Here is a 22,722-nt window from a genome sequence, read left to right on the forward strand (position 1 = left end):
CTATATATATTTAAATTAGTCTATATATATATATATATAGTATAAATAGCCTGCAGGAAAACTTTCAGATATCGTCACACTTGTGTCTGTGTTTTTCAGAACTGACATCATACTTCACCTTCTCTGTTTCATCGTGTGCTTTATTTTGCTATTTCATCTGTACTTGTCTTTCAATTATTTATCATGTCCAGCTTAGCTTGCTACTTATCAGACACATAATTGAAACATCTGCTGTAACAACGGATTTACACCTATTGATTTAAAAGTAAATAGTGTTTTGAATGTTTTATTTATCTGCCTTCCATCAGTTATCTAAAAGGTCATCGACTACAGTAAATAGTGAGTTAACCAGAGTGATTCGTGATTGATGGCTAACATATACATGCTTATAATTACAGCAAGTAATTAGTTAGACGGAGTGGTTGTGTCGTAATTACAATAGTGTGTAATTACACAATGTAGTGAACTACTTAGGATGGTAATCAAGGTATTAGTACTAATTTCACGAAGTAATTAGGTAAATGGGATGGTTGAGTCGTAACTATATAATGTAGTGAGCTGATCAGGGTGATAGGATGGTAACTAAGGTATTAGTAATCACTTCAAGTAGTGAGTTTATCAGAGTATTTGAGTTGTGACTACAATACTATGCTACCACATCAAGTAGTAAGCTGACCAAGATGGTTGGATAGTGTTTTGTAATTACATCAAACAGTTAATTTTTCAAATAGCTAGTTATATCAAGTAGTGAGTTTATCAGAGTATTTGAGTTGTGACTACAATACCATGCTACCACATCAAGTAGTAAGCTGACCAAGATGGTTGGATAGTGTTGTGTAATTACATCAAGCAGTTAATTTTTCAAATAGCTAGTTATATGCAAATTCGGTGTCAAGTTGTTTAGTTAAACACCAAGCTATAGGTTTTGGAAGATAAATCACGAATGTCAACGTATGTTTATCACGGCCTTTTCCGTATACATATAACATTAAATATAAATACGGGTTATATTTGTTAACTTCTGTTATGGTATTACTATAAGTGAAGAGACGGAAAGAGAAGTTATAAAGATAAATAATAAAAGGAAAAAATTGTTTATGACACATTTTTATTCAGTCTAGAAAATTTCATTTTATTGTACGTTAGAAACAAGTTCATTAAAACTTATTCAAGAAAGGTTCATCAAAGGTAATTCACGTGTTTAAAGTCTAATGTTTAATCTTATAATGAAAATCACACATTCTAATAAACCCTATTTAGGATAAATTATTAGAAATAATATATAACATCAGATGATTTAATTTTATGCTTTCAATGCAAAGTCTAAGTATTTCAATGCAGGTTCAAATAAAGTCTAAGTATATCAATGCAGGTTCGAACAAAGTCTAAGTATATCAATGCAGGTTCAAATAAAGTCTAAGTATTTCAATGTAGGTTCAAATAAAGTCTAAGTATTTCAATGCAGGTTCAAATAAAGTCTAAGTATTTCAATGTAGGTTCAAATAAAGTCTAAGTATTTCTTTGTTTCAATTAAAAAACGACAGAGCCGAAGTCTTTCAGTTTGATTACTTATTACATTTCAAATTAGCTTCAGTTAGCTTAGTATAATGAAGATGGAGTTTTTAATAGACGTTATATCGTATATGTAAAAGTAACTTTTACCTCGATGTAAGAAAAATACCACTCTTTTAACTAAGATTGAACAAAATCAAGCCTTCTCACTTTTTCCCCTTTTGCGTTTCATGCGTACTGCTCTGGATCACTATTATAAACAATTAGATAAATGATAAAAACGTCCTACATAATTAAATGATAGTGCAACGAAATCGTTCATTTTTCTTTAGTTTTCTCTTGAATAGATTTTCACTAAATTTGAGCTTTCGCGAGCATTATCCTTAAATTGAATAAAAGCGGATTCACGAATGAAAGGATTGGCGAGTGAACGGTATTTTGTTCGAAATTCTTTCACAAAAAATACAAGTTCCTGAGCGGAACCTTTGCTACTTTACAAGCAGGTCATGGGTATACGATACCATTTTCAGTTGATATGGGTTTGTGCTGTAAATTCCTCGATATATGAATGAAGTTTTTGGCCATACGAGTTTCGGAAGAAGAACGTTGGACACAATGAAAGCGTGATCTGATGACCTACTCGTTGAAATCGATCCACACGATAAAGGATAGTAAAACCGGAATGTAGTAATAAAACTAAGATGAAACAAGATATTAGACAAGTACTCTAACAAGAGAAACTTAAAACGTCTTGAAATTGTATGGATGTTTATTAACCCACCCAGAAGGGAGGTAAGGAGTTGAGTATTGTCAGTTTGTTAATATGTAACTAAGTTATTTTTAAAGAAATTTCCTCTCAAGGAAAAGTTGAATTGAGAAGAGCTCGCGAAACCACAAGTACTGATGTTAGAGGTTTGTGTACAATATATGTGAACAAGGTAAGCTGGTGTTCTTCTATGATAAATTAAATCTTTCTCTCTAGACCAAACCATGTCTTGAGTTTATAGAATTCGAGATTCTGACTTTACAACACCTTTGAATATCGTATTCTATAGTTGCACCTGACGTTATGGAAAATAAATTGTCCAATTATATTCACATGTTTGTATTCTTTATCAAGTCTACTTTCACTAGCTTAGAAAGCCGTATGAATCAGACTATCAGAAATTTTCTGCAGTCAAGCACTAACAGAGGCAGTTTCTTAGCCAGTGTTTCTATCGTATGTGATACAGATCTTTACTTGTCTTAGTTTTATTTGTCTGTCATTTATCGGTGACGTGTACTGTTTTGAGCCTTGTTTTCTGAAAAAAAAATGTTTTAAAACATCATCAAAGGTAATGAGATGTGTTTTGTTTTGCACTCTCTTTCCTTTTGACATTAAAATTAACATAACTGTTGACTAATTTTAGAACTATATAGAATATGTAAAGACACACACACACACACATATACATATAAGTATAATATTCTTCTTCCTGCTTTTCTTACATCTAGTTATAACTTACAAGATTATATTTTAACCACAGGCAGATTTTTCGCTACTTACTAAGTTTCTGTATGTTTGCGGACTTACAACACTAGAAACCGGGTTTCGATACCCGTGATGGGCAGAGCACATATAGTCCATTGGGTAGCTTTGAACTTAACTAAAAATAAACCAACCAACTTACTAAGTTCAAATAAAGTAATTTCATTGGATGTGCTGGATTAAATAATGGGTAGCTTTGAACTTAACTACAAATAAACAAACCAACTTAGTAAGCTCAAATAAAGTAATTTCATTGGATGTGCTGGATTAAATAATGGGTAGCTTTGAACTTAACTACAAATAAACAAACCAACTTAGTAAGCTCAAATAAAGTAATTTCATTGGATGTGCTGGATTAAATAATTGAAGCTCGTTGCTAGACTTTGATTTTGTAAATGGGCAATCTTATATTGTAGGAAAAAATATTTCTTCATCTTCAGATTCATCCAAGTTTTGAGAAACGTTGTTGTTGTATCTTGGTTTAATACATATTAACTCATACTGATTTTAATAGACAGTGTTTTTTTCTGATTTTACAGTATTTATTACGTGTGAATGTGTAAATGGCTCGTTGTTTACTTTTAACATCAAATCTGATTTGTTGACTTAGAATCGACACTTATACACGCTTGCGTTCATGAGGTGTGTAGAAACAAATCCTGAAATAATCCCACTAAAACAGACATTCCGTTCAAAGTAAGCCATGAACGGACATAAGAAATTGTTATTAGAACACTTAAGTTTTGTTTCGTGTTACTTTTTATCTTTCATCGCTGTACTACAGGGATTCAGAGACCCGATGCAATTAGTTCCTTAAAAATACCTTAGGCGGAAGATTACACTGTTCAAGATTTCCCCCTTAACATTTTGGGTGATTTTGTTCAGAGTAGAATTTGGTAACAGGCATATTTGTTGTTGTTGATGTTAAGCCTACTGTGTCCTTGCTCAGAATTAAAAGTTTTTGAATGAAATATGATAATTTATTAGGGACAAAATGAGATATACGTGCTTTATTCATATTGAAAAGACTAGAATAATTCGAAATGTTCTTAGAGTCTAAGTATTTATAAAAAAACATAAACATACAGACAAAGAACCGATAGGCTTTAGTAAATGTTTGACTAATACTTTGTAAATAATCTTCTTTATATTCGTAACAAATGTTTAAAACTCGTCATTCGGAATAAAATTAACAGCTTCAAATTTAACATTTTCAAACCTAATTAATCTTATGTGACTCAAAATACTCTTATCAAGTCTATATTTAGGAATATGTTTGAATTAAGCTATTACAAAAATCATGGTTTTACAAGCAGTTTCGTTCTGCTGGACCTAAGAGTCGAGGAGTGCTCGTACCGAATGTTTTTGTTTCAGCCATATGAACAACAACATGTCCTAAAACAGAACATATAATTAACTATGGTTTGAGGATATCTTGCAGCATAGATTTTCTCCTCACTTTGTAATATATAAGAGCTACTAAACGCTAGAAATGTAAAATCATATCTCAAATCCTTCTTTGGGACAACATGAGTCGTTCTTTCTCAACCCCTTCAGGAGACTTAAGATTAGAGTTAACTGTTCGTCTCCTGAGTTTATGTAGGCCAGGATAGCTAACAAGAAGTGGCATTTCCAAAAACAATTGCAACCCAGGATAAAGGATGAAAATGAAAGATACTTCTCTTTTCACACCATAAATTGGTGAAGAAAATTTGTTTCCTATTGTGGTATCCCAGTTGAATTGTCATTATTGCCATTTCACATAACTTGCTCCGTTCTCAGCTGTGAAGTAGTTCGATATTTCGTTATAAATGAACGTTTAACAAATGGAAATTGTATCTACTCCGAGTTTGCTAAATTGAGTTTAGTTTAAATGTTTCTCTATTAGTATTCTGACTAGACGAATGAAATCTTTTGGACACTAAGGCTCCAGACGATTCTGTGAAGTATAATTTCGATTTCATCTATGCCCTGAAAAGTAACTGTTCTTGAGAAAATTCAGCAGTGTAAACATTGTTCCAAAGAAGGAAACACCCATAAAGTAAACTTACTGATACTCGAATGTGTATTTTACAAACTAATTTTGAGACTTCACCTAGTTTCACTCAAAGTTTTATAGTTTACAAAGTAATTAATAGGTCAAGCAATTCTCCAGAACAAGATTTTAGTGCCGAAAGTTAATCCAAGTCCTTTAGTAACGACCAATCAAAGCTGCTCCATTCCTTCTCTCAAACGTATTATATACAACACCATCAAACCACTTTACATATCACATCCTAATGCTATCAGATGTACATTATTGTAGCGACTTTAAAGGCAGCTAACGGAGAGATGTCCAAGACGTCTAAGTGCTGATATGATGGAGCAAATAACTGGCATAAAGAGGACTTTATAATTTTTTAGTATAATTAATTACCCATACTTCATCTTTTCTGTACTCCATTAATCCCCTGGTTTTGTTCACTGGGGTGGCTCATGACTAATGAGTGTTTACAAATATATTCAAATTATTCGATTATAGAAGATATTATATAGAAGTTAGAGTGCTATCGCTGAAAATATAGCGTAAAAGTGAAAATAGCTTAGTAATCTTCTACGTATTTTATAACTAATGAATGCATTAGTGGAGAGTTTGATCCTTTTATTAGGTTATCTATTATGCATAATGTTGGATGCACTTTACATGTGTAAGTGTAACAAAATAATTCTGAGGCTAATTCATTTTAAGAGCGCAATTTTCGAATAAAATGTAGAAAGGAGTTTGTAAATAACCCGATTTTTTAATTCTTTTAGGTTCTACTGTCTTCTAAGAATTTAGTCTTTAGGCTTTAAATACATAATATAAACAACATTTAACTCAGCGATAATATAATTAATGAAAAGCTGAGTTAAAGTTTTATATGCTTAATATTTTTAAGTATTCATGCCTTAACTTATGATTGTAAATAGAATCAGAGTATATGTCGGTTGATATTGCTACATAATAACCAAAGAAATTCAATTAATTCTTACATTTTCATTTCACATATTTAGGACATGCAGCTCCTTTTCATGGTGACAGGTCAAAGCTGACCCAATCCTTCACCACTACTGTTTATACTGTGTTCCTCTCTCTCTACTCAGTAGTATTTATATAAAGTGCCTCCTCATTACTGTCTATGCTGTGCTCTTCAATGTACTCAGTATTGTTTACACAAAGACTCACATTATTTTCCTCTTTTTTCATACCACAAGCTCCTTAGCCTACGAGCTCCTCAATCTGTTTAGTACTGTTCGCATCATGGGAATATCAACATTTCAACCACTCTTTATATATCAATCTTCTTACCAATCTCTCTAACACGTACTCCTTGTGTAGCCTTTAAAGTGCTTCTCACCCATAACAAGGCTACCTGTACCAAGAGTATCTCAGGTTTATGTAATATAATTTGATGAAATGCAACCTATCTTTGCAGGTCGTTCTCATTTATATGAGACTCGGTTCATGATTCTCAACGTATCTTGAATTTGTAGCTGAAGCATGTAGCAACAAGTAAAAAAAAAACAATTTTACATATTAAATCCGATATTAGCAGTTTTTTTAGACATATCCAGTTATTATGAGATTTGATAAAAAGAAATTACCTCTAAAATCCATCGCAACACCAATAAGAATAAGAATTCAGCATATTGGTACCTGCTTCTCAGTCTTTTAAATTTTTATCGATGTAATATTTTCTTTAGCCTACTCAAAAGTGCTTCACATCCATCTTAGTAGTTTCCGTATCAAGTGCTTCCCCTTTCTAATATTACTATCTACACTAAGTTCCTCGGTGAATTCAGCAGTGTTTACTCAAAGTGGAGCACAGCCTATCAACCATTATATACGTCAAAAGCCCAACATCTGGATAATTTTTAGAATAGGTAATACTCAACTTAATCGACTGCTCCTCAGTCTTCTAATCACTGTCTATATCAAGATATCTTCCTACTAAAATCTGTATAAGGTCTTCTAAATAATTCTACTATTATCTATATCAAGTGTTCCTCAGACTTCTCATTGTTATCTATATCATTTGCTCCTTAGCCTTCTTATTGCTATCTACATTAAATATTCCTCCGACTACTTGTCACTATTTATAACAATCACCCCTCACGTAACGCCACAGACGGTATAAATTAAGGGTATGTAACAACAAGATGGTAATACCACTTGTACTTAATGACATTAGAAAACAAAGAAATATGAATCAACTTGATGCACGAGGACCATCTAAAAAGGGATTTAAAACAAGTCGAACCACAGCCGTGGTAAACAAGATGCGGCGTCTTGTGACACGTGAGAATCCGTCCATTTGTCTAAACCTTAAGCACGCTTGGTTTCTATTCAGACTTTTTAATATGGAAAAAATGTATATAGTTCAAGCGTGTTAGTATAGCTGATGACTAATAAAATGTGTGAGGTTGAAAACAATAAAATAATAAAGCGTTCTACAAATCTGGTGAACGATTGCGTTGTTTTCCGGATGTTTTTAGTAAATTGAGGTTTCGAAAATTCATTGTGGATGTTTGGAGAAGAAAGAGATATATAATTGGAAACCGACTAAGCAGTAGTCCAGAAAATGCCAACTCTTTGACAATATCATGTTTACGATTATCACCATCTAAATAACACTTCTGTAAACAAAATACTGATCACTGGAAAGTACTGACAGAAGGAAGTATCTCAGTAAATTTCTAATGTAAATTGTTTTAGTAATTTTCTGCTAATCCAGAACAAACCTTATTTTTTAAGCCCGTATATGTTTGACATTTCACCATCACAATTTTTTCGTAGGGTTAGTGGCTCATATGTCTGTTAGCTGTCCTCTACCAATTTTTTCGACAAAATATGTGCAATATCTTAACATGGTACAAATGAAAGGAGGAGCTATTTTTTACTATTGTATATAGCCTCATACACCATGTCGTTGACAAACAAGGACAAGCTTTAAAGCCTTTGGTTTTAAACCTAATTAGTTTGATATTTTGCTAGCTAGTATGATTTTAAAAACCTTATAACTTTAAATTAGAAAGTTTTAAGTTGATTAAAAATACATGTGAACACTGTTTCTGAAACTTAATATCTTTCCAACCATGCCATTAGTTGTAGTTACATTGCTGCTCATAGTCTGATCTGTAATTCAAATTACCTCGGTTGTAAGTCTATTATAGGTCTAGAAGTTAGCCACTTCAGTATAGGTGTAATTCAAATTATATCAGATGTATATCCTACATATATTATAAAGGTTGTAACTCAGATTATATCAGATGTATATCCTACATATATTATAAAGGTTGTAACTCAGATTATATCAAATATATATATATATATATTACAAGAATTAACAGTTAAAACGTATGCATATTCCGCTCGTACCTCAGGTGCACTTTACTATAGATTGTAAAAAATTAGTTATATTGGTTTAGACATAAGTCAGTCGAAATTCAGATGCCACTGTCTTATAGGTGAGATATTAATCAGCGTTCATTTACTTATAGCTTGATCTTACCTTAGAAGTAGTCTATATTTTAACATGCCTATATTTGAATTCTTTGTCAGAAGAAAGTCTGTTATTACGAGCTAAGAATAGCTGTCTTATTTCATACGTAGGTCTATTACGAATTAATAGTTGTTTTTGTTTTAGGACTATTTGAACGTAAGTTTAGTATAAATTACGTTCCAGCTAGTAAATTTAATAACAGTGAGAATTCAATATTTCAAAAGCCAGTTTATTTTAGATTGAACATTAGACACTAAAGTATTTCATACAAGGCCGTTATACATTTATAATGGCCCGGCATAGCCAGGTGGTTAGGGCACTCGACTCGTAATCTGATGGTCGCGGGTTCGAATCCCCGTCACACCAAACATGCTCGCCCTTTCAGCCGTGGGGGCGTTATTATGGGACGGTCAATCCCACTATTCGTTGGTAAAAGAGTAGCCCAAGAGTTGGCGGTGGGTGGTGATGACTAACTGCCTTCCCTCTGTTAAATTAGGGACAGCTAGCGCAGATAGCCCTCGTGTAGCTTTGCGCGAAATTAAAAAACAAACAAAGCATTTATAATATTTTTTTTAGTTTGTTATTAACTTTTGCGTTATCAAGCATTAATTATACATAAAATGTTACATTGTACAGAAAATTACGAATAATAACGAGTTAAGTCAAGGTTAAAAATCAAGTAATGACACGAACCCAGAAAATGAAAGAAGAAATTTTGAATGACTATTGTCAATAAACAAGTAAAATTAATGTTTCTTTATATAGAAGAATAATGTACAAAAAATAGACATAGGGCAAGGGCTTTCAAATAAGAAACGTCATGAGTATGGAATTAGAGGATGGAGCGGGCGTGTCCTAGATATTGAAACACACTCCGCACTTTGAGGCCGTGGTCAAATTCCTCTATTCGGTCAAATCAAATTAGCCTAAGAGTTTGACCGTGAGTATTGTTAACGTGTTGCCTTCCCTTTAGTTTGTAAGCTCAAACTCAGGGACTGCTTTGTGCGAAAGTTTTAAAACACAAACACATTATTGGACCATCTTATTATGAATTACATAAAAAGATAGTTCAAGCCAGATCTACAATATATATATATATGTATATATAATTATATCTTTTTATATATTCCATAGTGGATATCTTTGCACTTTTCAAGAAATATCACATTTTACCTTCGTCTTCACAGAGCAACAAGTGTCATAAGAGCTTCAGCAGTATGAAAAAAAAGTCAGTTTTAAAAAGAATGTCAGGAATGGAGTGCTATCTAAACTTTCAAATACTAGATGTGTAGAGGATATTGACACAATCCTGCACACGTTTCGTCACTCGGAAGAGTTTGCGAAGATACATAAATATTGACTCATTTGAATTATTTGCACATGTGAGTGTGTGCTCCCAGTTTTCTTGTGATGTCCTCAACAAAAAAACAACTTAACTAATAAAGGCAGATGACATAAGGGTGTTACGATTAATCACAATTTCAACTATTAGGAAATAAGAGCTATACATGTTTATAAGCTTCAGTTTGATGGTATAATTAATCAGACTTCCTTATCAAATAACCGGTTTTTCAAATAAGAAAGATAACTAAAGGAAGACTCTTCTCCCTCTCTCATATTTTTTTTCTATTTGCTATATCATATGTAACAACCATCCATGAATCTGTAAACAGGTTAAACAAGAAGTCATCCGTTTTTTTTCTTTTACAAAGAAACTATATACTTGGAGCATGTGTCAAGGTGAGATATTTTAACCTATAAAACATTCGTAAAATGCAAAGAAAAATGCAAATTGTTGCAGAGAGCAAAGTCTTCATGAGATCATTAATGCGTAAAAGCAATTATTTATGGTCAGTGGCTTATTTATTTTATTTTTCATTTCGCCATGTCTAGCACAATTCTCTCTAACACCGAGTTCCAAGAACATTAAAAGTTTACAACTAAATAAATCTGTTTAAGAAAAACAGGATTTTTTTTTGATACGGTATTCTTGTACCGTACTGGCAATAATTGCAATATTCGAAAAACAGTGATCCAAAAAGCAATGTGATGACACATTAAAACAGGGAAACATTTAGTTTTAAAATATTTTGATTCTGAAAAGAAGAATTATAATACAATTTGGAGAAATTTTAAATCTGGAGAAAAGTATTTTACAATATCTGAAAGAAAGTTTCAGGTTTAATTAAATATTTTTTATAAACTCTAGAAGGAAATGATGCATTGAGGAGATTCAATTTCAATAAACACTAAATGTTAATAATGGATTTTCTGTGTACATAACGACAGGTACATAACGGCCTATAAGAAAGTGCAGTTTAAACCCTAACAAAAAAAAAAGACTTTTAACTCCAAACCTGTATTAGGGAAAATAAGAATGAAGTCTTACCAAGTAAACTATGTTAGAATTTGAAAGCTAATTTTAATCATTTGAAAATGTAATTTCAAATATATAACTCGTACTTGTAATAAAATAACTCTGTTTTGACGGATAGTACTTGTAAATAGATTGTATATAGAGCATTTTGGTCACTGATAGATTTAATAAGGATTCATGAAAACTTTTTGAAAAAAATCAAAAATACTGTAATAAAGGACAGATAATATTTCTGCATAAACTTCTAGAAATCGCATGTGAAAATAGCCAGTTAATGGATTAGTGTCCTATATTTAAACAGTTAAAATTACAAAATCCTTCAGGGTTATGTGGTACCTATATCTTAGACTAGAATCTTGCATACACACACTAACCCTGTAACACGATTTTTTAGTACACTCACTGTGTAATAGACCCTAATGGAAATAGCACAAAACCAGTTTCACTTCCAAGAAAATACTTCTAAACATATTTTTTCTTTGTACCCCATGGGGATATTTCCCGAGAGGATATAAACGTTGAATCAAATCTGCTCAGCAGTTTTCCAACGCACCCACAAGCTACTGAGCACTTCTAGTCTTGCGTTACGTATGGAGGTATAAGGTAATTGGTTAAAAGCAGTGGCGGACTGGTCCCACTTTAGGGGCACTGGCAAAGGCTTATTAGGGGCACTCCATTGGTGACCTGATAATTTGTAAAAAATGTATCAAATTGTACTGCACATTGTACTTAAATATTATCAGACTATGAATAAGAAATCCATAACTTATAAAGAAGACATAAAACTCTTGCCAGAATAATTTTGCACTTAGTTTAAATGCAACCCTTAACCCTTAAATTAAAATAATAAACACTTATGTATTAGCATGCTCAGTGTTATACGAAACTCATGTGTAAAAGTATAGTTCTTCACAGAGATCTGGTGTACATAAAAATGAAAATAGATATATGCTTTATACATTAGTATATCTTCATTCTATATGTGCATAACACATACATGAAATAATACATGTAAGTGTCCAATATTTAAGTGCATTAACAGTATCTGAAAATCTGAATTCAATACACCAGCAGCCGTTTGAGTTCATCAGATGATTTTGAGAGCAGGTCTATGATTTGACTGTTTGTTATCTCAACTAGAATGCTGGTTTCAGTGCTTATGAGCATGAGGGTTTCGAGATGCTCAGCTGTCAAAAGGCTCCTCAGTATTTTATTTTTATCTTTAGCTTCGAGAAACATCTTTCACAGTGAACTTGAGTGATGAAAAATGTCAGAAGAAAGTTATACACTTTATGTAAGTTGTCATATGCTTTTTAATGTAGCAAGTAGTTCTCAAGCAACTGAAAAGCACACGTTAAACATAATTTTCACCTTTGAAAATTTTTACACAAAATAACTTCCTCGTGTTCTACTCTGTGGTCAGTCTCAGATGCATCAGCGGTGTCACTTCCTTCAGCCAACACCTCTTCAAGGCAGTGTACTGGTCTTATAAACTTTGATTTGGCTTCGGACACACACTTGCAAAGTTTTCCAATTCAGTTATTACTTCTGTAAGTTCTGTCCGGCAGACAGGCTCTTTTTCTGCATGTCAGCAAAATTCATTGTGTCAAAACTCTGCATGTCAGCATACAGCTGACCATATTCTGCAAACTGTCTTGTCGAAGTTCCTATTGTTTGATTAAATATCACATTGAAAGTATTAATCCTGTATGTAGTTAGGTGATATAGCTGTATCACCTTCTGCAGATCTTGTTTTATCATACTTAGCTTTAGCGTTCTCTTCCTTCGGACAAAACATTCAGCTGATACCTTGACTTCATCACATTCCCCAAAATCTTATAGATCTAGACAATCAATCCTTCATTTGTTTGACAAATTTATCTGCTCTTACTACAATTTTTACATGTCGTACCCCAGTGCTCTCGTTTGAACTGTACACTCTTGTACTTGCCTCCAAGTCTGAATTAAATCAAGTCCACTTGTTTTAAGGTATTCTTATACAGGTGTGACATGATAGAAAATTGACATGAATGTGTAAGTGGTCAAAATTGTTTCATACCCCAGAAAACACTCCAGCATCTCTCTATCCTCTGTTTTCGTGACAATATCTCGTGACTTTGAATGCTGTAACATAACCAGACACTTGATCAGATCTGGAAAAATAGCTTTGGAGTGGTCTGTGGATGTCCCGAACACAATTAATAATACATTTGATTTTCCTGATCAACGTGTTTCACCTATCAGCTTAATTATTTGAAATTTATTTGCCCCTAACTTGCTCTCAATTTCCATTTTCTAAATATCCATTCACTTGTAGGAACTTTTAAAGTAGAGTAATCTGCGATTTTTTGCGATAGATCGAATAATGATATTACTACAACGCACACCTTTGTCAAGCCTACCACAACTAAATTGAATACTTGTGCATAGCACCACACGTGGACGTTTGTATCCACAGCAGAAGAGAGTTTTGCCTGAAAACCACTGTACTACCCATGGCAAGCTGCTGTTCATCTGTTCTGTTTGAAACACACTGGTTGTAACTTCCAAATACTCTTACTCTTTTTTTACTACATAGAACAGTCCTTGTCCATTACAACTGTGGTCATGAGAGGGAGTGAGAGCTAGCAGCATTTCTATTACTTTCCCACCAAGCACATTCCGCAATATTACAGCATACTGGTCAGTTGTAGCAATGTCTTGTGTGAAATCAACCTGTAGTGGGAACATATCAACATTTCTAGCTTCATTTGATACAAGGTTCTGGATCTTAATCTTCATCATAACAAACAGCTTGTTGACTATTATTTTTCTGATGAAAGTAACTGGAGCACCTCTTCCAGTAGCTTCAGACTGTTTGCGTTCCTTGGAGTCGGTAGTTACTTTGTTCAACTGCTTTGAGAGTAACATGTCATACTGACTCAGAATTTTAATCACTTCCAAGAAAACATCGTGATTTATTTCATCTTTTTCCAGCTCATGTGCACCTTCAGCTCTGTGTCCTCTAAATGTAAAATTAAGCTTTCCAATAACCCTGATAACAGCAATAATTCTATCAACAATTTTACGATTCTCCTTAACTTTAAGTTTTTGTTTATTAGGCAGCATGTCATGTACCTAGGACAAGACGTTTCTACCGATTCTATTCATCACATGTACTTCACATCATTGCATGTGTTCCTTAGATTATTCATGTTCCCCTACACTTTGATGAATGTGGTGTCAGTCACTGCATCCATGAACAAATAAAGGCTTGATATTACTGCTTGAAAACCTAGACAAGTAGTGCAGAAAAACGTCTGTTGCTGATTTGGAAAAGAGAGTCATGGTATTTTATTATTTTTGTACTATCAACTGTTTTTCGTTAGTACACATCCGGGTGGAATTGAATACTTTCAATCGGCTTAACCAAATGCTGGACAAACAATTTGCTGTGTATATCGACACTTGATGATTTAGGAAACTTGTTCACACCATCAGATATTTCACTTTCGTGAGAGTCGTCTGTTTCTGTTTCTCATTCGTATTTCTCATTGCTGTGTGGGGTTTCCAAGTGTGTTGCAGCTGTTGCTATAACACCATCATCATCTTTCCACGAATGAACAAGTCGAGTAGTTTCAAAAGTTTTTTCATGGTCCGTTGTTTGTGCAACCTGTTGATTATTTTGAAATGCTCAATGTGGGAAGTGATTTTATGGTTCTCTTTGTCAAATAAATGAATAGATGTAACAGTGTCCTTGTAACTCGTAAAAGATAAACTTGTGACATCAGGTATGGATAATTTACACATCATTCTGATAAGAGTAATCCGGCTTATTGTACTTAGCAAATTTCACAGCAGATTTTGATGTTAGGCAAAATTCACGTATAATACGCCATGGGAGTCATTAACAACCAGACCTGTACTGACCAGCTAGAATGGTTGTCAGCTCTTCGTGCCGCTTGAAGTGTTTTAGAAATACTAGTCAAATAAGCGCGCACCATAAATACGAACTTATTTTATAAATGTGTAAAAAAACATTTAGCACGATATTGTTGAAGATATATAACACTGTACATAATACATGATCATATATAAAATATTGATATTGAAAAAATATAACATAAATCATACAGACACGAGACTGTTTTGCACTTAATAATTTCCTCGAGAGATGGTTTCGAAATTTCGAAACCGCAGACCCTATATTAAGCATTCACCTCGTTATATCAGGATCTGTTAAGCATTCTACTGGCCAACTTCAGTGCAAAATAATTATCTATACGCAAAGTATTGATAATCTAATAATCTTTCATCTGATATACAGAAGTAAAGATGTGCTGTTCGGTATTATTATTGCTCGAGAGATTCGCCAAATATCGGCAACTTTTCACCGGTGAAATTCGCCAGCAAAATTGCCAGACACAACAAGCCCATTAATCCTAATATAATAGTTGGACGTTGAGTTTATAACAGTGTATTATTATTGGAGACCTACAAGTTTTACACAGTAGTAATTGTTGAAGATATATAACATTGTACATAATACATGGTCGTAATTGTTGTAGCAATTGCAGCTTGAAAGTTTAATATTTTCTTATTAAAAACGTTCTTTTGCCAGATAGGCCTATAATATATATGATTATCAGCAAAAATGAGCTACCGTTATTACTTCATAAAATAATAATGTGATCAAACTGATATTTATATGAGCAAAACTAAACTTTAGTATAGCCTTTTACGCACAGATCCACTTCCCGAGGATTGATCATTATTATTATTCAACTGAGCATTTTGACCGACAAATGCTGATTCAATATTTTTGGTGATCTTTACAGCATCCTGCAAATTTCTCATTTTAGAAGATTTACCCTTTTGGCATCCACTGGCTTTTCTTCTCTTTTATGATATTATTTATTGTTTAACATATGAAATCTACAGACTGTTGTCAATTTTAAACAACAGGCTCAAGACTTGCTCATACCATGCAGCTATTTCATGATTTTTCTCATACTGTTATAGAAAACATAAAGCTATTAGTCAGGAGAGAAGTATGGTTCTGTAACTTGTATGTACGCTTACGCAGTTATATTCAATCATGCATGGACAAATCTACACAAGTATCTAGGTCTATGCTCTGAAAGTTATTGGGAATCCCCATCTATTACATAAGTAAAATTCTAAAAATAGGCTAGCGATTTATAGGATGCGACGGGTTCAGTTGTTTAAAATACTTCCCTCAAAAGGCTATGAATGTGTTTTATATTTTCCTGTGGCATGTCCTGCAAAAATTGGGTCTAATATTGGCTGTATATTACAGGTCTAATGTATTCAGTGTTTATTATAGTGTTCAACATCAATTTGGCCATTAAAGACAGATAAAGGACACTAATTTTAATTTATGAACACGGGTTTGAATGTTATTAAGTGGTAAGCTATAATATTTCAGGGGGCACCAATGCTCGAGTTCTATCGGGGGGCCCACAGACATTTGGCCCAGTTGCCCGGCGGGCAAGTCCACCATTGGCTAAAATCATAGTATACCTATTGATATTTATGTTAAAATCAATTTAATTAACACAGATTAAATAATCAATAAACAGAATTAAACAAGCATATTGGAAACACGTCTCCACAGTGTTACTGCTTTAGTTCCTATGATGAAAGAAAGTAGAATTATTGAAACGTTTATCTTCAAATGTTGATATTATGAGATTACGTAATTGGCGTTGTAATTCATTGACGATGTCTGTGAAAACCAGGAGGTGCAGTTTAATAGGAGTTGGTGTACATATCTATATATATATATATTAAATTATTTTGATAATACAAGGCATATTTCCGTTTTTATAGCTGGAGCTGGTACAAAATGTCACAATACCATTAAAAATGTATTCATAACCGTATTAAAGATATTTTGAATAGTGAATATTTTTCTGCTAAACGTGATTCCCACGCTATTTAATTATACTAAAACTGTATTTCTATTCTATCTTATTATTGCCTCAGTCTCGTTTAAACCATTTTTCTTCACAGTGTAATTGTACTATGTTTACTTCGATACACCACACCGTTTAAGTGTCTTTGCTTTAATATCATGTTTCTTTCAATGCATCGCAGTGTGAAAAATACAGTTTTACTTCATCATAGTGACAATAATTGCACTTTTTTTCAGTGTGTAATAATATGCAACTCTACACCAGTTCATTGGTAAGTATATTGGTAGTAAGAACGAATCATAAAAGATAATCTTTTTTCCAGTTTAGTGAACGAACTGTATTTGCAATATGTTCAGTTTATTTAAAACTGGGTACTGCAACTTCTAACTGAACATTGTTTCTTGTTTTTATTTTTGTGTACCAAACATTGTATTTCTAATTTTAAATTTTGACAAAAGCATATGTACTTTATTTAAATACATAACAATTTAATTTACATTTTATTCAAGATGAGGCTGTTTGAATCAATGAAATATAGAGAAAATAATAAGAGGTATATAACACGACTTTCAGTATAAAGAAAACTAAATCACTTACTCAACACTTGTCTAGGTTGTGTACTTGATTTAGTTGAAGTTCGTGTTATATTCCGTTTAATATGTATCGAATTAGCATTTTATTCAATTTATATATTATCGATTCCGTTTCCTGCAAAATTTATCTGTGGTTTCTTTGACTACTCTAAAAAAGTGGACAAAATATTTTTGTTTGTGTTCTGCAATGTGTGTATATTTATTGTGTATATTTACGTGTATTTATCTCTAAAACAGAATTCAAAACGTTATTCAACTCCCAACACTTGCAGTAATGTATCGACGTATATTTAAAGTTTTCAGAGATACTGTAAGTTTTACTTTGGAAATACAATTTCTATTGTGAGTACCTTAACTAGTCATATAAATGTTACCAAAATAAGCTTTCTACGATTTACTTGCCATCTTGGAAGGTTTAGTTTCATTAATACCAAATAATGAAACACTAAACACATTGTGTGGCGATGGTTATCAAAATACACTGATTTGTGCATCTGTATTAATCAAACAATTCAAAAATAACACACTGCACAGTTTGCTCTTCTAGAAAGTAAATGCGTAAATTATGTTTTATTGTTGACATGCTGTACATTAGTCAAAGATGAATGCTATTAAACATCATCATATTTTGAGCCTCAGATCATCTTGTCAGTTCTTAACTTGTATAAATTTTACTTTTCATTTGCCAATGCTACGTTGTACCTTTACGACACAGAGTTAACTAATGTCAACTAATCAGAAAGCGACGGAGATATTTCTACTCACCTGCTTCTTGATCCTTGTCTTCACCAAACATCCTTAGAACTTCCACGTAAAACATACCGTACGACAGCTGAACACCGGTAGTAAGGCCATGTACGAAAACAGCGCAGGCACAGACCACCCACCCCCAACCACCTTCTGGATAATAATGCTGCCGAATTGTGGAATTTTTGGGGTCCATCCATTTTAGAGTAGACTGCTTTGTTGAATTAGGCTGATCATTTTCAGTGACCTTCTGTGGAGATGTTGTACAGCTTGCAGAGCCCCGGACACTTCGAGCTTTTTCTAGTAACTCAGCCGATAAGCCAATGGGGCGAGACGGCAAGGACATAGTTCGACGGCGTTCCAACACTCCTTTTTCCAAATCTTCGGCAATTGAAGTTGCAAGCTTCTGAGACTCGCCACCATGATCAACTTCGTTTTTAGACATACAATTTCCTGTTTTATCCATGATCCAACAAGGACATCGTTCCTCCACATGTAGTCTAGTTTCTATAGAGTTGTGTTTTTATGTTGGCATTAATTACCTTTTCTGGGTTTAAAAAAGGGGTCTTAAGTTACCCGCAGATAAACTCAAATTGAGTTTTAAACAATGCATCTGTCCTAACCATTTACTAACTTATGAGTATATTAAACGGACAATACTGTCAGGAGGTGCCATGGTTACAGATTTAATGAATAATAGTCTCTTACTTATGTATTGTTTTCGCGTCAAATAGTCTATCACAAGATGTATTTTAATGCTTACTGGACAAGACGTAAGTAATGATAGTCACTTCTTACGAAATCCAATTAATAATATTACCAAGTGTTATAAAGTAATATAGTAAGTTAGCGGCTACACTAAAGAGCGATATTGGCGAATTACTCGGTTCTTTCCCACAAATCTCGCTTTAAGTTATTCGGCTGACTTCGAGCATCCACGTTCACTTGTCATTGATTGAGTTGATCTGATGCCTTGCGCACCCCAACACGACAAGACTAGGATGCACGTGATGAAACTTACTAGCGAATGAAGTGGCCTGTGAACGCGCTCCTTTACTCAACGCCGCGTTTAACAAGAGTAAGGAGAGAATATCGAAAGATAGACAGGTTTTTAGAAGCGTAACACTTAACAGTTTCGGGTTCTTAGCACGCGTTTTTCAAATCTTATGTAGCTGAAGTAAAAATATATATGATTTCGACTAAACATGAAATATAAGATTAATAATGAAAAAAATCAAACCATGAAATGAATTTTGTTTTAAAACATAAATTCAGTTGGTTCTTAAATTTAAAATTATGTATCAAATATAGCAAACCTTCGTTAGCTATATTTTGTGTAATCTAAGGATAACAGTGTTAAAGCCATCTAACGACAGCAGTTCATTTATTTTTTGCTAACAATGAGACATTAGGTTCAATTCCATTCTCTTTTAACGATATCATAACTTGTAATAGTTCCTAAACTATCACCTCTGATAACTGTTTCGATTAGTTACGGTTATGTTTAAAAAGTGTGCTAAAGGTGAAAATCCCACGTGTTTTATCTATCCCTGAACAGGCAATGTTAATAGCATGAACAAATAATGATACTTCCAAAGAACAATGAACAGTTATTACGGAAAAAAAATATATTACAAAGTAAGACGATCAAGCAGCACCGAGACAGTGACGGCCTCACACGTCATATTTTAAGATATACGCTATCTATTGTCTCTCAGTTATGACCGCTACATGATGTAACATACATTTATTCAACTGAAGCAATAAAATATAATACGAAGTTAAATAAACTTCGGTGTTGAAACGATCCAAGAAAGTTTGCGTTTTGTAACTTCGTAGATAACTTGGGACAACCGATTTCAAGTGAAACTGTTTTAGCAAAATAAATATAGAAATTGGCTACTTAATAAATACGTGTAAGTACAAACCGTAACGTGCGAATTTAGACTTAATATGTTCAAAATTTGAATACATAATCACGAAAGCTGTAGTAAGTCTATCTACATATCATCAATTATGGAACGGTGCTATGGAAGAAAAATTGAAAGCTGTCAAAGGATATAGACATGAACATCATTTATGACGAACGGATGATATCTATATGAATATGGGGGGAGCAAGATCCCCCAAGGGTTACATGAAAATGGAAGTTTTTTGCAGAAGAAAAACGTCCTATCGAAGGTTTTAAGTTCAATACATATGACACAATACTCAATCTTTTTACATAATAGCAAGTCTATATAGCTATTATCAGTTATGAATAACTATTTATATATATGTACAGCCACCACTCAACCACTATGAAATACTCGCTACTTGATGTAATTACATAGTATTGTAGCCACTACTCATGCAACATGATTGGTTTGCAACTTGATATAATTACATAATATTATAGACACTACCGAGTCACACTGAAATACTCACTACCGTTCTAACTGAATAGTACTGTAGCCATTACCAACCTAGGGTTGAATGTAATTACATATCGCCTCCACCCAGTCATACTTATCAACTCACTACTTGATATAACTACAAAGTATTTTAACCACTACCTAGCTATTTGAAAAATTAACTGCTTGATGTAATTACACAACACTATCCAACCATCTTGGTCAGCTTACTACTTGATGTGGTAGCATAGTATTGTAGTCACAACTCAAATACTCTGATAAACTCACTACTTGACAAACAAAACAGACTTATATAAAAGATTGAAATACGCGTACTTGATAAAAGTTTGTTTTATGAATGAATCATTGTTTATTTTCTTAATTTTTACATAGAATAAGTGAATTGTAATTATCATAAGATATTGTAGAACATTTTAAACAACTCAATGGTACACTTATGCCATGAAATTATGTTAACTGTGGATACATAATATACTCCCATTGTTAATCGAAGGGATGTAATATCACTGACGTATTTTAGCTCATTACTAGGAGTTAAAGATGTGTCATGCATACAAATTTAAACAAACAAAACAAAGGACAAACTTAATAGTTTTAAACTATTATCACACTATCTTTCTGGGTTTGTCGCTATCACGTCGTGAGGTGAATTAAAAATGCCTATTAAACTGTAATTAAAAAATCTGTTCGTGTTTATAAGTGAGATGAAACAGCTAACGTATAATCTTAGCCTCACTTTATCCATCATTTCTCATACAGTCAGTTCATATTATTTAAGCATCGTGCGAATGAACAGTGCAATACATCAGGATAAAACTTCAGGCACAACGTGTACTGTTCCTGTTGTTACGATGTTGTTGTGATAGGTAATATTGTGCGTGCGATTAATTTAAAACTGATAGTAATTTGAATCCCATTATTATTTACCGGCTCAATGAGCATTTCCATTAAAAAAGATTTATATAATAGCATTTCAATTCCATTTTATTAGTTCCATGCCCACGAGTCCCTTTTCTTAATATCACTTTTTCTCCCTCTTTCTCTTTAGAGAACCACATTTTCCAAAAGGAAATATACAGAGATGACATATCAAGTTTTAATATAATATTGATATGTCATGTAAGATAACCAGAGAACATGTCATATCTATTGCCACTATTTCGAAATATTTTGCATGATTTTCGTAGAGATGAAAAACAAACTAATGTCTTTGCTTTGTTAATAAAAGTCAGTTATACACTTGAAATTAATTCTATAGTGTTGAGCATGTTTTTTAAAAGTGCATTAACATCTTGGGACATTCTGTATGTCAGGTTAGCCCATGCAGTCCACAACATACATTTACAGCCACATGAGAAGGATATTTAGTAGTTATTCTTTATTATTCCGATACAAAACAGACTTCCCCCCCAGTAGCACAGCGGTATGTCTGCGGACTTACAACGCTAAAATCCGGGTTTCGATACCCGTGGTGGGCAGAGCACAGATAGCCCATTGTGTAGCTTTGTGCTTAATTACAAACAAACAAAGGTGCTATATTGTATTGGGAAATTGCTTAAAGTTTGTGAAATATAAGGTCGTCAAGAAATTAATGTCGCGTTTTGGAACACTTTCATTAACCACCCCCCAAAAACGTACAACACGTATAATAGTTAAACGAACCGCCTAAACGTCACATAATGTGTAAAGTTTAGTATACTCTAATCTATACACGATGAGACACACATTCGGCGTGTAATGCTGTTTGAAAAAAAAAAAGAGAAAGGAAACAACGCCTCTGTAGCCACGAAGAATATCAAAGAAGTTTATGGAAATATTTTGAACGTTCGTAAGAGTCAACGGTGGTTCAGTAAATTTCATTCAGGAGAAATTAGCCTTAAAAACTGTGATGGCAGGGGCCGACATGTTGGAATTGATATTGATGCTCTGAAGACGCTTTGATGAGTCTAACCCAAGGCAACACACTTGTGAAATGGCCTTGAAATTGCATGTTTCTCATAAAACAATACGGTAACATCAAAGGAATATGGGAAAACTCCATAAAGAAGGTGCTTGGGTGCCTCACGAACTCTCCAATGATCATCGTTTCCAACGTGTGAACGTTGCTTCTT

General features: G+C 33.3%; 1 protein-coding gene across 1 annotated transcript in view; it reads right to left on the bottom strand.

Annotated features, from left to right (window-relative positions):
- The window catches only part of LOC106459546 (monocarboxylate transporter 10-like), a 58,182-nt gene extending 39,015 nt beyond the window's left edge, over positions 1–19,167 (bottom strand). Inside the window, exon 1 of the mRNA XM_013919173.2 lies at positions 18,216–19,167. Coding sequence (XP_013774627.1) covers positions 18,216–18,663 — 448 coding nt within the window. The 5' untranslated portion in view covers positions 18,664–19,167. The remainder of the gene's footprint in view (positions 1–18,215) is intronic.
- Between the last annotated feature and the right edge of the window lie 3,555 nt (positions 19,168–22,722).

This window comes from Limulus polyphemus, unplaced genomic scaffold, assembly GCF_000517525.1.
Source record: "Limulus polyphemus unplaced genomic scaffold, Limulus_polyphemus-2.1.2 Scaffold625, whole genome shotgun sequence".
Lineage (NCBI taxonomy): Eukaryota > Metazoa > Arthropoda > Merostomata > Xiphosura > Limulidae > Limulus > Limulus polyphemus.